Here is a 14,077-nt window from a genome sequence, read left to right as displayed (position 1 = left end):
ACTCTTAGGATTTGCTCTCTTAACAACTTTCCCGTATATGGTACAGCAGCTATATGGCTATAGCCATCATGCTGCACCTTACATCCCTGGTACTTATTTATCAATTCTCTTTTTAACTATAACGCAGGTGGGCTTGGCCAGGCTGGCACTCGGTGCGGGGAGAAGGGGGCACGGCGGGCCGAAGACATCTGCTCCAGGCGCGGGGGCAGCAGCGGAGGGCCGAGGAGCTGCGCGGGGAGGGCAGAGAACGCGCGGGATGAGGGCGCGTGGAGACGAGCGCGCACGCAGACGCGCGCGCGGGGCCGCCCGGGGCGAGGAGGGAGAGGGTTTGCTGAGACGCCGAACGTGGAGGGGTAGCCGCCTTCCCGCCTGCGGCCCGGCTGCCTAAGCCAGGGGAGCTAGGAGGTTATTCCCTGCGGGCCGGGGCTCGGCCGCACCCACCGTGCCCGCCTCGCCCCTGGCCGCCCACGCCGCGTGGGAGACGCGGCCCCACCCTGCGTCCGCCCCCGGCGGTGGTCGCGCGGCCCGCCGCGCACCGCCCACCCACAGGCGCGCGTGGCTCTCGGCGAAGGCGGCGCCCGCGCTAAAGTCACCCGGCCCGGGCAGTGAGCATCCTCCCTTCTCCGTTCTTCCCTCCGGCCCTAGTCGCCACAGCCCCGCGGTGATGAGCCCCGAGCTGGTCCCGCCGCCGCCCCACTGTCGCGGCTGCGACTGCGGGGAGCCGCTCGCCCAGCGGGTGGAGAAGGGCGACGAGGCCTTCCGCGCGGGCGAGTACGAGACGGCGGCCGAGCTCTTCCGCTCCGCCCTGGCCGGCCTGGCGCGGCCCGACCGCGGCCTATGCCTGCGGCTGGGGGACGCGCTGGCCCGCGCCGGCCGCCTCCCCGAGGCCCTGGGCGCGTTTCGCGGCGCCGCGCGGCTCGGGGCGCTGCGGCCCGACGAGCTGGGGGAGCTGGCGAGCGGCCTGGCGTGCGTCCCGGGCCCGTGCGAGCGGCGGCCGCCAGTGGGGAAGCGGGACCGCGTCCCCGGGGAGGCGCCGAGCGGGTGGCCGTCGGCCTCGGTGCCCGCGGCACCTCGGGACCTGCTGGACTGCCCGCGCTGCCAGCGGCTGCTGCACAAGCCGGTGACGCTGCCGTGCGGGCTCACGGTGTGCAGGCGCTGCGCTGAGCCGGGGCCGGGCCGGCCGCCGGTGCGCCGCGTCAACGTGGTGCTGAGCGGCCTGCTGGAGAAGTGCTTCCCGGCCGAGTGCCGGGCGCGCAGGCTGGCGGGCCAGGTGCGGAGCCTGCAGCGCCAGCAGCAGCCCGAGGCCGCGCTGCTCAGGTGCCACCAGGCCCTGGACCTCGGTAAGCGGGCGCGGGGGCTGGGCCGCCTACACGCTTGTCTCTTGAGGGGCAGGGCCGGGACGGGAGAGCTGGGTTCGGCCGGCGGGGCTCTTTTGCTGTCTGGAGGCGGTGAGGCGAAGAGTAGGGGCCAGCTGCACCTGCGGGCTGTCTTTTCCAGGACCTCCGTGGCCTTCCTGAGCCGCCCTGTGAGGCCAGCACTGCTTTTCACCCTATCTCAGCTGTATAGGAGTGAGGGGAGGGCCAAGGGTTTTCATTCGTCTTGCAGGGAAATGCAAATAGCTAACACCCTCGTGTGTTACAAGAAGGTAACACTCCCGAGCTGTCACAAGAAGATAGCCTTGTGATGGGGCAGGGTTTGCTTTGGGGATTCAGCTGGTGCATCCAGGAAGGATGCTCTTACACGCCACTGTTTGGCTCTGACCTTCCTTCTCTCTGAAAGGCCGTTAGATGTCGTAATGGTGTGATTAGCTTTTTAGATGGTTATATACTAACTAGTAGTCTGGTTTATTTTACTTTATCTTTTTTTTTTTTTTTTTTTGCTGTACGCGGGCCTCTCACTGTTGTGGCCTCTCCCGTTGCGGAGCACAGGCTCCGGACGCACAGGCTCAGTGGCCATGGCTCACGGGCCCAGCCGCTCCGCGGCATATGGGATCCTCCCAGACCGGGGCACGAACCCGTATCCCCTGCATCGGCAGGCGGACTCTCAACCACTGCGCCACCAGGGAGGCCCTACTTTATCTTTTAAACTAGAGTCTGTGACCAGCACCAGCCGCTTCCCGCCCAGCCACCACCTGTTAAGAATATATAAAGGAAGCCCAAACTTCGGTCCTGGTCATTGCGTTTGACTCTGAATGAGTATGCTCTCTTGACAGTTGTTTGGGGTGGAGAATGTGTGGATGGAGGGTGATTTGTTTTCTGAATTCGCTGGTTTTGAAACAGGGTTGTGTGTGCATGACTTAAATCTGTAGTCAAGAAGACTTGGTTTAATGTTTTGTTACTAAGAGTCTTCTTGTGTGCTCTAGTCATTATGCATTTTATTGTAAACTAGGGTTAAGGTTTTCTCTTTTAGAAGACGCACGTGTATCCAAATTGGGAGATTCTCTGCTGGAATAGAGCAGTTAAATTGCTTTATGTAACAAATAATCAGTACCATATTTGAAACCAACACATCCGTACTTTAACAGGCTGTGTATTTTTTAGTTTTCAATTATTTATGTATAGGTATATATGGTGTAGAGCCACACTGTTCAGTAGAAATATTGTGTAAGCCACATATGTTACTTTACGTTTTCTGTTAACCCATTTAAAAAAGGTGAAAAGTAGCAGGTGAAATTCATTTTAAAAAACTTTTAATCCTATACCTTCAAAAGGTTATTTCAACATATCTTTAATGTAAAAAAATCCAGCTTTTACTTTCTCAGTAAATCTTCGAAATTCATTGTGTATTTTACATTTGCTACCCACCCCGATTTGGATACTAAATTTTCAACAGAAGTACTTCCTCTATGTTTAGATTTCTTAAAATTTAGAGTTGAAAAAGTGGATTCTCATGTTGGTGTCTTTCCAAATTAACTTAAAAGTTATCCTCTAACTGAAGAGTATCCGTTTTTAAAAATTCTATTAATTAAAATAAAAAATAACTCAGTTCCTTTGTTGCACTAGACCTCTCTTGTTTTCACTAGCCACATGTGTCCAACGGCTACCATTGTAGACAGCACAAGTACAGAACCTTAAAAAACAATTGCTGGAAATGTAACAGATCACAATACCAACTCTTGGAGAAGATTTAGAAAATGAGAACTATTGTATGCTGCTGATGGGTCTGCATAGTTATACCCCTGGTACGTTGTTTGGCAGTATCTGAAAATGTTAATTATGACCTTTGGCCAAGCAGCTTCGATGAGGTACAAGCATATGTGCACTGAAAAAATGTATACAAGGGTGTACAAGAGCATATATACATCATTAGATATAGCCCTAAAGTGGAACTCAAATGTCCAAAAAGAACAGAATGAATAAGTAAATATATTGTGATGTCTTTATGGAATACTACATAGAAAGAAAGTAAGCCAACTTCAGTATGGGAGGGACTTGAGTGGTAGTGCTAATGTTCTGTTCCTTGACCTAGAAGATGGATGCACAGGTGTGTTCACTTTGTGACAATTCATTGTATTTTCCATTTATATATTAGACCTCAGTTTAAAAGTTTTCAAAACATGGATTATTGCAGTCAATTCATCATGAGAACTTTTTTCAGTATTTCAGTATCCATTTTCCACTCAAAAAGAAAGCCAAGTTTCCCTAGTTTAAAACTTTATAGAAAAAATTTAACTTAATAATAAATTAGCTCGCAAGAGAGGTTTTGTTATAGTAAAAAGGTTACAAATATTTGGATTTGGAAATGCCTGTGTTTAGACCCAGGCTGACCCTTAGTTATTTTGTGACCCTAGCCAAGGGTGGTAATCATTAATGCTGTTCCCCAAATATTTGTATCTTTATACCCTCTCCAAACAAGTACGATTGCATTCCTTGCCTGCTTGTGGTTGGGTAGAGCCATGTGACTAATTTTGGCCAATAAGTTGCGAGTGGAATTCAAAATAACTGTATGTTAAAACAAAAATAAACATGTGAAAAGATAACTCAATAGATAACTCTCTATTTAAAAAGAACCAAATGGGTATTCTAGACCTGGAAAATACGGTATCTGAAGTTGAGAATTAGATGGATTCGAAAACAGGCTGGACACATCAGAAATCAGGATGGGAACACTCAGGAACAAGTCAATAGACAATATCCAAGCTGAATCACAGAGGAAAAAAACAGAGCATAAGAGAAATGGGGGACACAGAGAAAAGTTCTAAAATCTGTGGAATACGAGCCCCCGAAGAAGAGAGAGGGAGAAGGGGCAAGTGAAATATTTGAAGGAAAAATGGCTGAGAATTTTCTAGATCTGATGGGAAACTTTAAGTCACTGAACCAAGAGGCTCAGTATGCCCAACAGGATAAACACAAGCATTCACTTCACACAACAAACAAAACGTATCTAAGTATCATACAGTCCAGTTACTGAAAATCAAACATAAAGAGACATTTAAAAGCACTTAGAGAAGGCAGGATATATTTCCTTGAAAGGAGCCAGAATAAGAATGATAGCTGACTTTTCAACAAAATTATTAAACTAGAAGATAATGGAGTAACATCTTGAAAGTGATGAAAGAGGGGGAAAAAAACCCACCTGGCATTCTTTACCCAGATGAAAAGTATCTGTCAGAAATGAAGGCAAAATTAAGATGCTTTAATCCAGGTAAATAATAGGAAGGAGTTTTATTGCCATCACAGTTGCGTGAAGTACTGAGGGGAATTCTTCAGGTTAAAGGAAAATGGTGCAGATGGTAGCATGGAACTAAAGGAAGGAATGAAGATCACTAGACAGAATAAATACATGAATAAATACAAGAGAATATTGATTATTTCAAACTCCCTCTCCTCGGGACTTCCTGTTCTCGGACACATAACACTATTGAAATTAGGCCAATTAAGAACCCTACAATGGCCTCTAAGTGTTCAAGTGAAAGGAAGAGTCATGCATCTCATTTTAAATCAGAAGCTAGAAATATTTAAGCTTAATGAGTAAAGCATGTTGAAAGCTGAGACAGGGCAAAAGCTTGGCCTCTTGTGCCAAACACCTAGCCAAGCTGTGAATGCAAAGGAAAAGTTCTTGAAGGATATTAAAAGAGCTACTTCAGTGAACACATGAATGATAAAGTGAAACAGCCTTGTTGCTGATATGCAGAGCATTATAGTGGTCTGGAGAGAACACACCAGCCACAACATTGCCTAAAGCCAAAGCCTAATCCAGAGCAAGGCCCTAACTCTCTTTAATTCTTTGAAGACTGAGAGGTAAGGAAGCTGCAGAAGAAAACTCTGAAGCTAGCAGAGTTTGGTTCATGAAGTTTAAGGAAAGAAGCTGTCTCCATAACATAAAAGTGCAAGGTGAAGTGTTGATGTAGAAGCTGCAGCAAGTTATCCAGAAGGTCTAGCCAAGATCATTAATGAAGGTGGCTACACTAAACAACAGATTTTCAGTGTAGACGAAGTACCCTTCTATTAGAAGGAAATGCCATTTAGGACTTTCATAGCTAGAGAGGAGAAGTCAATGCCTGTCTTCAAAGCTTTAAAGGACTGGCTGCCTTTCTTGTTAAGGGCTAATGCAGCTGGTGATTTTAAGTTGAATCCAGTGCTCCTTTACCATTCTGAAAATCCTAGGGCCCTTAAGAATTATGCTACATTTACTCTGCCTGTGGTCTATAAGTGAAACAACAAACTCTGGATGACAACACATCTGTTTACAACATGGTTTACTGAATATTTTAAGCCCACTATGGGTACCTGCTGCTCAGAAAAAAGATTCCTTTCAAAATATTACTGCTCATTGACAATGCACCTGGTCACCCAAGAGCTCTGATAGAGATGTACAAAGAGATTAATGTTGTTTTCATGCCAGCTAACACAATACCCATTTTGCGGCCCAAGGATCAAGGAGTAATTTCAACTTTCAAGTCTTACTATTGAAGAAATACATTTCGTAAGGCTATAGCTGCCAGATAAAGTGACTCCTCTGATGGATCTGGGCAAAGGAAATTGAAAATCTTCTGGAAAGAACTCACGATTCTAGGTGCTGTTAAGAACATTCGCGATTCATGAGAAGAGGTACAAATGTCAACATTCACAGGAGTTTGGAAGAAGTTGACTCCAACCCTCATGGATGACTTTGAGGGGTTCAAGACTTCATGGAGGAAGTAACTACAGATGTGATGGAAACAGCAAGAGAACTAGAATTAGAAGTGGAACCAGAGGATGTGACTGAATTGCTGCCATCTCAGGATAAAACTAGTAGATGAGTTGCTCCTTAAGGATGAGCAAAGAAGGTGATTTCTTGGGCTTCCCTGGTGGCACAGTGGTTGAGAGTCCGCCTGCCGACGCAGCGGACGTGGGTTTGTGCCCCGGTCCGGGAAGATCCCACATGCCGCGGAGCGGCTGGGCCCATGAGCCATGGCCGCTGAGCCTGTGCGTCCGGAGCCTGTGCTCCGCAATGGGAGAGGCCACAACAGTGAGAGGCCCACGTACTGCAAAAAAAAAAAAAAAAAAAAGGTGATTTCTTGATATGGAATCTACTCCTGGTGAAGATGCTGTGAAGATTGTTGAAACGGTAACAAAGGACTTAGACTATTATGTAAACTTAGTTTATGAAGCAGCAGCAGGGTTTGAGAAGATTGATGCCAGTTTTGAAAGACATTCTGCTTTGGGTAAAATGCTGTCAAACAGCACTGCATGCTACTGAGAAATTGTTTATGAAAGGAAGAGTCAGTCATTATGGCCTACTTCATTGTTGTTTTATTTTAAGAAATTGCCACAGACACCTCAACTTTCATCAGCCACCACCCTCATCAGCCAGCAGCCATCAACATCAAGGCAAGACCCTCCACTAGCAAAAAGATGATGGCTTGCTTAAGGCTCAGTTGATGGTTAGCATGTTTTTTAACAGTAAAGTATTTTTTTTTTCTGTAAAAGCAGCCTTTAGAATCTGAGGAGTGGAGGCTTAAACGCATTAGAAAAAGATTAAAAAATGTAAATGAAATGTGATTTTCACTCAGGAAACTCAACATCAATTGAGCTAACACAAAGTATAAGCAACAAAATAGTGGAAAAACAGAAAAATTAGTGAAACAGGAAACGTTGAGCTGGTTAACAAGCTGGTTAACAAGTGAGAAGCTGGTTTATTATACAACTGGTAAAACAGACACGTTTGGCAAGTGCGATGAAGACAAATGCAAAGCACAAATAGCATTAGGAGTGAAGAAAAGTATACCTGCAGATGTACGTACGACAGAGCTTAAAACCAATACGAAAAGAACAAGTTCAAGGAAACCGTACATTATCAGAAGTGATCCAGGAAGAAGTAAAATATGGATAGGGACCGAAAACCGTAAAAGAAATCGAACTCAGGGATTTTCTTCTGAACAGAGGCACGACTGTCAAGCAAGTTCTAACAAGCTTTCAAGGAAGATTAACTCCCATCTTAGTTTATCGATAGCTCATAAAAAAATTTGGAAAGATTTCCATCTCATTTTGTAGGGTCAGTATATAATCTTGTTACTGTAATCAGGTAAAGCTTGCACGGGAAAAAAATTGATAGGCTGGTCTGACATATGTACATAGATGCGCAAACCTTAATTAAACTTCTTAGTAATATTTTGAATCCAGCAGTGTCATAAGAGTTCAGGTCAGGAAGGAAGGCTTATCCAAGGAATGTAAGGATAATTCCACATTAGACAAATCTTTCAACGTGGTTCACTGTAATAACGGGAGATATACTACATGTAATAGATGCTGAAAGAGCATTCTAGGAAATTTAATACCCGCTTGTTTTAATGCCTTCGTAGGTATGTTTCCCAAGCTCAAACTGTACTTCCAGCAGCAGTTTTGTTTCGTTTTGTTTGTTTTAGATTTCCAAAAGTCTCCAAAGAAGATTTCTGTATTTCAAAACACATTCAACCATGCAATTGACGTGCTTTCATCTAATATTCAGTTGAAAATGATTAATCTGCAGTTATATTTAGTGTATATTGACATACTAAAGGGGAAAATATCATGAGAAGAATCTAATAGAATTCTACAAACACTTCCCAGGCAGTGAAATGCTCAATTTAAAATTATATGCGTGTGGATTGACATCCGTATTCCATAGTACCTGTGTGTCTTTTCAAAGGTGAATATGTAAAATCTCATTACAGATCAATAGGTGAACATTTTCAATCCTTTTTTTTTTTTTTTTTTGCGGTACGCGGGCCTCTCACTGTTGTGGCCTCTCCCGTTGCGGAGCACAGGCTCCGGACGCGCAGGCTCAGCGGCCATGGCTCACGGGCCCAGCCGCTTCGCGGCATGTGGGATCTTCCCGGACCGGGGCACAAACCTGTGTCCCCTGCATCTGCAGGCGGACTCTCAACCACTGCGCCCCCAGGGAAGCCCTTCAATCAATTTTGATGACAGGGAACACTAACTTTGAACCTGAATTGAAGAAAATATTGTCTTCTCTAAGTGAATTCCATTTTTCTAATTAGTAGACCTATACTACAAAAAAAGAACTAAATTACTATATTTTGCAGTTTGTCAATAAAAAAGGTGTAAAAATTTGTTTTCTCTCTTGTTATACAAATACCTGCATAGTGCCCTCAAGTTGACCTCTTTTCCTGCAGAGCCTAAAATATTTAATGTCTGGCCTTTTACAGAAAAAGTTGTTAATCTCTGCTCTAGCCAGTCGGTGTCTTTTTAAAAAATTCAGCTTTTTTTGTTTGGCTCCTCCATTCCTGCTGTTACTTTTCCCTTTTCCTACTTTTTTCCTTGTCATACGTTCTCTGTATTATACATTTGTAGCAATAACATAATTAATACCTGCTCCCCATGCCTTGCCTGCACCTTTGACCAGTTAACTCTGTAAACAAAGAGGAGATGTGGTAGCCTTTGGAAAGTACCAAGTGGTTACTTTGAGAAAAAGGTCAAGATCAAGGATTTGGAGCAGGCCAAAAATGCGTCTTAAGTGGAGAGATGAGAACACATTTTAGGCGCCCAGAATTTTATCGATGAACTAAAATGCACACTTCAGCCCTATTTCAAAGACCCTACAGTGAGTATGGGTAGAGTAAACTCTGTCCAGCGGCCTAAAAACATGGCCATGATGGTTCTGCTTTCTTGAGCTCCGGCTTTGTCATGTTTCCATGTTACCCTGCCTAATCAACAACTTCATACACTGTCATCACTTCATAGAGCACTGTTAGCTTCTCTGTAAGCTGTACTTAGGTCCTTAGTAGCATATGAGTACTGTCATTCTCAAGATCTCTTCGTTTGAAGAATCTAGGGAAAAGGAAGATTTGTTTTCCCTTCTTTTCCCACTTACCTGAACATATTATGGGTACCAATCTGTACCCGCTCAGTTGCATAGAAAAACAAATTATGTATTATTTTTCTGTTTTTTTTTTTTTTTTTTTTTTTTTTTTTTGCGGTAGGCGGGCCTCTCACTGTTGTGGCCTCTCCCGTTGCGGAGCACAGGCTCCGGACGCGCAGGCTCAGCGGCCATGGCTCACGGGCCCAGCCGCTCCGCGGCACGTGGGACCCTCCCGGACCGGGGCACGAACCCGTATCCCCTGCATCGGCAGGCGGACTCTCAACCACTGCGCCACCAGGGAAGCCCTACTTTTCTGTTTTTAAGTGTGAATTTCCTTGTGTACTTTCAAGAAAATTATTCTAAATCTTTTCTTTTTAAATACCTAGTTATAACATTAAGATGATTCAGCATCTACTCAATAGAGATTATGTTGTAGCTAGTGTGTGTGTGTAGCAGTCTGTTTTTCCTGGTGCATTTTGAAATCTTACTCATTCTCTTTCTGATTTCCTGAGAAAAGCTATGTAAAATATACTTATCAAACTACTAAACTCTACATATGATTAGAGGAGGTGTTACTTATTTTACCTTTATGTTTGTTTTCTAATTTAATATTTTTAATGACTTAAAGATCATTTTTTAAAAAATGCAGTCGGTTTTATTTATTTCCATTCCTCATGCCTTTCAGCTCCTGGTGATAATTCATTATTGCTGCTGCGAGCAGAGTTGTATTTATCCATGAAGAACTATAAACAGGCTCTGCAGGATGCCAGTGCAGTTTGTCAGAATGAACCTCTCCTGCCTAAGGTATTTGTTTGTATAGGTTGGCTTTGCAGATAATAAATGTAAATTTATGGGATTTTTAAAAATTCTGTTGACGTATAGTTGATTTACAGTGTTGTGGTCATTTCTGCCATCCAGCAAAGTGATCAGTTATACGTATATACATTCTTTTTCATATTCTTTTCCATTATGGTTTGTCACAGGATATTGAACATAGTTACCTGTGTATGGGATTTTCTGAAGAATAAAGTAAGATCATTGTGATTAGTACCTACAGACAGAGTACATTTCCCTCAAATTATAGATAGTCTAGTCTATTTTATTGTAGATAGTCATAATAAACCAATTCAGTTTAAAAGACCAAGTTTCCAACTGGATCTGGATAGGAAACACTAATTTAGATTACTATTAGTAGATGATTACCTGAATAATATGCCTTAGGCACTGAACAAATATGTAAACAAACTAATAGAATTTTATGAATTGGTGAATAAAGAGGAAATGTTTAAAATTACAGTTTAAGTAGGAAGATACTATATTATTATTATAATCATAATCATAGTGATTAGCAGTTGGGCCCTAATATGCATGGTACATATAAATGGTGTTAGTAAAAGGGTGAATGTTTTGTATGTATTTATTTTGTAATAATTTTAATCTCTGTGTCTTGGTTGGAAAGGTCTAATATTACTTCCTCTAGTGACATGAAATAAGGTTTGCTAACCTAATAACAGTAGCTTAAGTTGTCCTTGAGGAAGATTAAGGAGCCAAAGAATAAAAGTTGTAACCTTTTTCATGAATTTTTGAATTTTAAACCCCTTAAGAGATTTTAAAGTTTTAAAGAACTTGTGATGAGATTAATGCCTATAGCATTCTCTATTATCTAGTAAAAATATTTTTTTCTCCTGCTGTATTGCTTTTTAATCATCTTTGTTTTAGAAACACTGAAGAAACATTAACCCAGGTTAATAGACAGGATGGATGTAGCTTGCTCTTCCTTTCTTCCTTCCATCCATCCATTCATCCAACCAGTCATCCTTTAAAACAAAATGTTTTCATATTAGATTGAGTGTTAAGATGGGTGTGGGGATGAGTCCAAGAATGGGAAGCCAACGTTTGTTGGACCAAGCCCGGAAATTTATTTTGTTGCTTGTTTGCTTCACTAAATACATTTCCTACTCGTATTTCTAATATTTTTTCTCTGATCCCTTGATCTTTTATTCTTCTGAGGTAATTTCTATCAGTAGTGATTGAGCCTTAAGGACTGTGAATTATAAGTCTAGTATTTCTGATTGACAGTAGACCTACATTGCCATTTGAAGCTAGATTCTTCTCCACGGTATTGATCTTTGTGCTAACAACCTGGCAGTGTGTCTCTGACAAAAGACAGACTTAATTACTACAAAGTTACATGTCAGGGAGGCAGCAAATGTATCTCTAGCCTTTGGGATTTTGGTTTTATTTTCAGGGTTTATTGTAAATCTGTGAATCTCAGTTCTTGATATATGTCTAGTGAAGAACAGCTCCAGCAGAAGTGCAACCTTGATAATCACTTTAAGATAGTAAAGGACAAAAGTTTATTTCCAGGTTACCATTGCAACTAAAGGAAGTGCCATTGGAAGGTGAATTCAGAGGACTGAAGGGAGGATGAAGTTGGCCAGCTGTGGTTAAGATGAGATGGAAGCTTCAGTTGGGGCTGGTGCAGCAGGTTTTTTACCCAAGCGAAACCATCCTTTCAAGCAAGCAGCCATGGCTGATATCGAGTCCAAGCTTTTGGTGCAAATAGAGATGGGCCAGTACTAGCAAATGATTTGCCCATATTCAGAAATATAACCCAGCAAATGATAAGTTGATGCAGCTGAATCCAGGAAAGTTAACTGCCTACTAAAACAAAACCCAGTAATCCTCAGAAGAATACAACAAAATGAAGAGTTGATACAACATGTTATGTAAAATGTCCAGTGTTAACCAAAAATACTAGACATGCAAAGAAAGAGGAATTGTTGACTTTTACTCACGATAAAAGATAGTCAATAAAAACTGTCTTCCTGTGGGCCCGGAAGTTGCATTTAGCAGAAAAAGACTTCAAAGCAGCTATTATAGGTAAGTTTAGATAATTAAATGAAATTATGTCCAAAGAATTGAAGGAAAGTGTGGTGTCTTTGAATTAATAGACAGACCCAAGGGGGAAGTTGAAACTATAAAAAATGGAAATATTAGAGCTGAAAAATACAAATGCTGAAATAAAAGATTGCTATATAAGCTCAATAGCACATTACACACGGCAAAAGAATCTGTGAAATTGAGGATAGAGTGATAGAAATTACACAATCCAAAGAACAGAAACACAAAAGTTTAAAGAAAAATGAATCTTAGAAACATATGGTACAATATATGTGTAATTGGAATCCCAGGAGAAGAAGCTAGAAAATGGCAGAAAAAATTTTGCAGAAATAAGGGCTGAAAGCTTTCCAAATTTAATAGAAAATATTAATTTCAGATCTAAGAAGCTTAATGACCCCAAAGCAAAATAAATACAAATAAATACACTCCCTGACACATCATAATGACTGCCACTCAGTAATCCAAAGATAAAAAGAAATTCTTGAAAGCACCAAGAGAAAAATGACATGAAGTGAGAAAAACGACATACAGGAAAATAATAAGATGATTAATGACATATCATCAGAAACTGTGGAAGCCAGTTAACATTGGAATAGCATATTCAAAGTGCCAAAAGAAGAAACCTTTCAACCAAAAGTCTATGTCCAGTAAAAATATATCTTTAAAATGAAGCTGAAATAAAGACATTTTTAGGAAACATGTCTTTGTTGCCAGCAGATGTGTACTACAAGAAATGCTAAAGGAATTTTTCAAGTTTGAAGGAAAACAGTAAATTGTAACTCAAACATGAAGGAAGTGATGAAGTGCACCACAAATAGACCAGAGCAAGAACCAACTAACTACATGGTGTCTCCCTACAGAAATCAATTTTAAATGCAAAGATACAGACTTAAAAGTCTGTAGAAATATACCCTCAGAGGGATCTCACCCCATGGGGAAAGGAGAACAGGAGGACCTCAGCAATCCTTGTCACCACCATGGACCTCTTCAGCCTTTGCTTCCAAGGACGTTTACAGTCTTCACCAATCCTGAACCCAGATGATGGAGCTTCCCAGGGTCCTTCCCCAGGGTCTCCTTCCCAGTGCTGGAGCTCTCACTGTGGTGAGACCTGCTTTCAGGAACCCAGGTTGCTGCTGTGCCCCACTCACAAGGATTAGGGTGCCACAGGGCCTTACCACCTATGGGAATCAGAGCTGCCTCTGTGCTGCGCCCTTCCCCCTGGGTCCTCAGTTGGGACTTTGACTCTCTGTCACCAGACTGTGCAGCTATTGCTCTGTGCTCCATCCCTTCCTCCTCAATTGGGACACCTCTGTGCCCTGTTATCCCTGGGCTTTGCTGCTGCTGCATCTTGCCCCCTCTTGACCCCCTTAAATACAAATCACTGCAGGGAGACCCAGACCCCGGTTCCATGGGTGATGTACACACACTTGCACCTCAGATACTCCATCATCACAGCAAGTGAGCCTGTGTCCCAGGCCACAGGGAGCACAGTAGTTCTGCCTGCCACTGAGCTCGTGACTCCTGCTCTGCTGCTGCTCTGAATGCAAGTGCCTCAGGCCTGGTACCACAGAGGGATCCCCTCAGCTGGAACATCCCCCCACACATAGAAAAGAATAAGAGGAGGACCCCAGCAGCCCTAGCTGCCGCTGCCATTGCAGATACCCATGGGATGCTGGCAGTCTCAGCTGCTGAGTGTCCCCACCATCTTTGCCAGTGTTGAAGTCAGCTGGCAGATCTGCATGGAGATGGTGCCAATGCACCCCTACCCAGTTGGTGCCCTCACAGCCAACTTTAGGTGCAAGTGAGTTTAGATGATCCACTGAAGCCAGGTCATGCAGATGGAAAATCAATAAGGAAATAATGGACTTGAACTTGAATAAGGAATAATGGA

At 43.1% G+C, this 14,077-nt stretch overlaps 1 protein-coding gene across 2 annotated transcripts in view; it reads left to right on the top strand.

Moving 5' to 3' along the window:
- Nucleotides 1–664: 664 nt before the first annotated feature.
- Nucleotides 665–14,077, top strand: part of LONRF2 (LON peptidase N-terminal domain and ring finger 2) — a gene marked incomplete at its 5' end in the record, with an annotated part of 31,315 nt that continues 17,902 nt past the window's right edge. For both annotated transcript variants that reach the window (XM_082641955.1, XM_082641954.1), the window contains 2 exons: nt 665–1,340; nt 9,968–10,086. In XM_082641955.1, the coding sequence (XP_082498081.1) occupies nt 665–1,340; nt 9,968–10,086 (795 nt within the window). The remainder of the gene's footprint in view (nt 1,341–9,967; nt 10,087–14,077) is intronic.

The sequence above is a fragment of the Mesoplodon mirus genome (genome assembly GCF_964341445.2).
Source record: "Mesoplodon mirus genome assembly, chromosome: 14".
In the NCBI taxonomy this organism is placed as follows: Eukaryota; Metazoa; Chordata; class Mammalia; order Artiodactyla; family Ziphiidae; genus Mesoplodon; species Mesoplodon mirus.
This window is presented reverse-complemented; position numbering and strand designations above follow the sequence as displayed.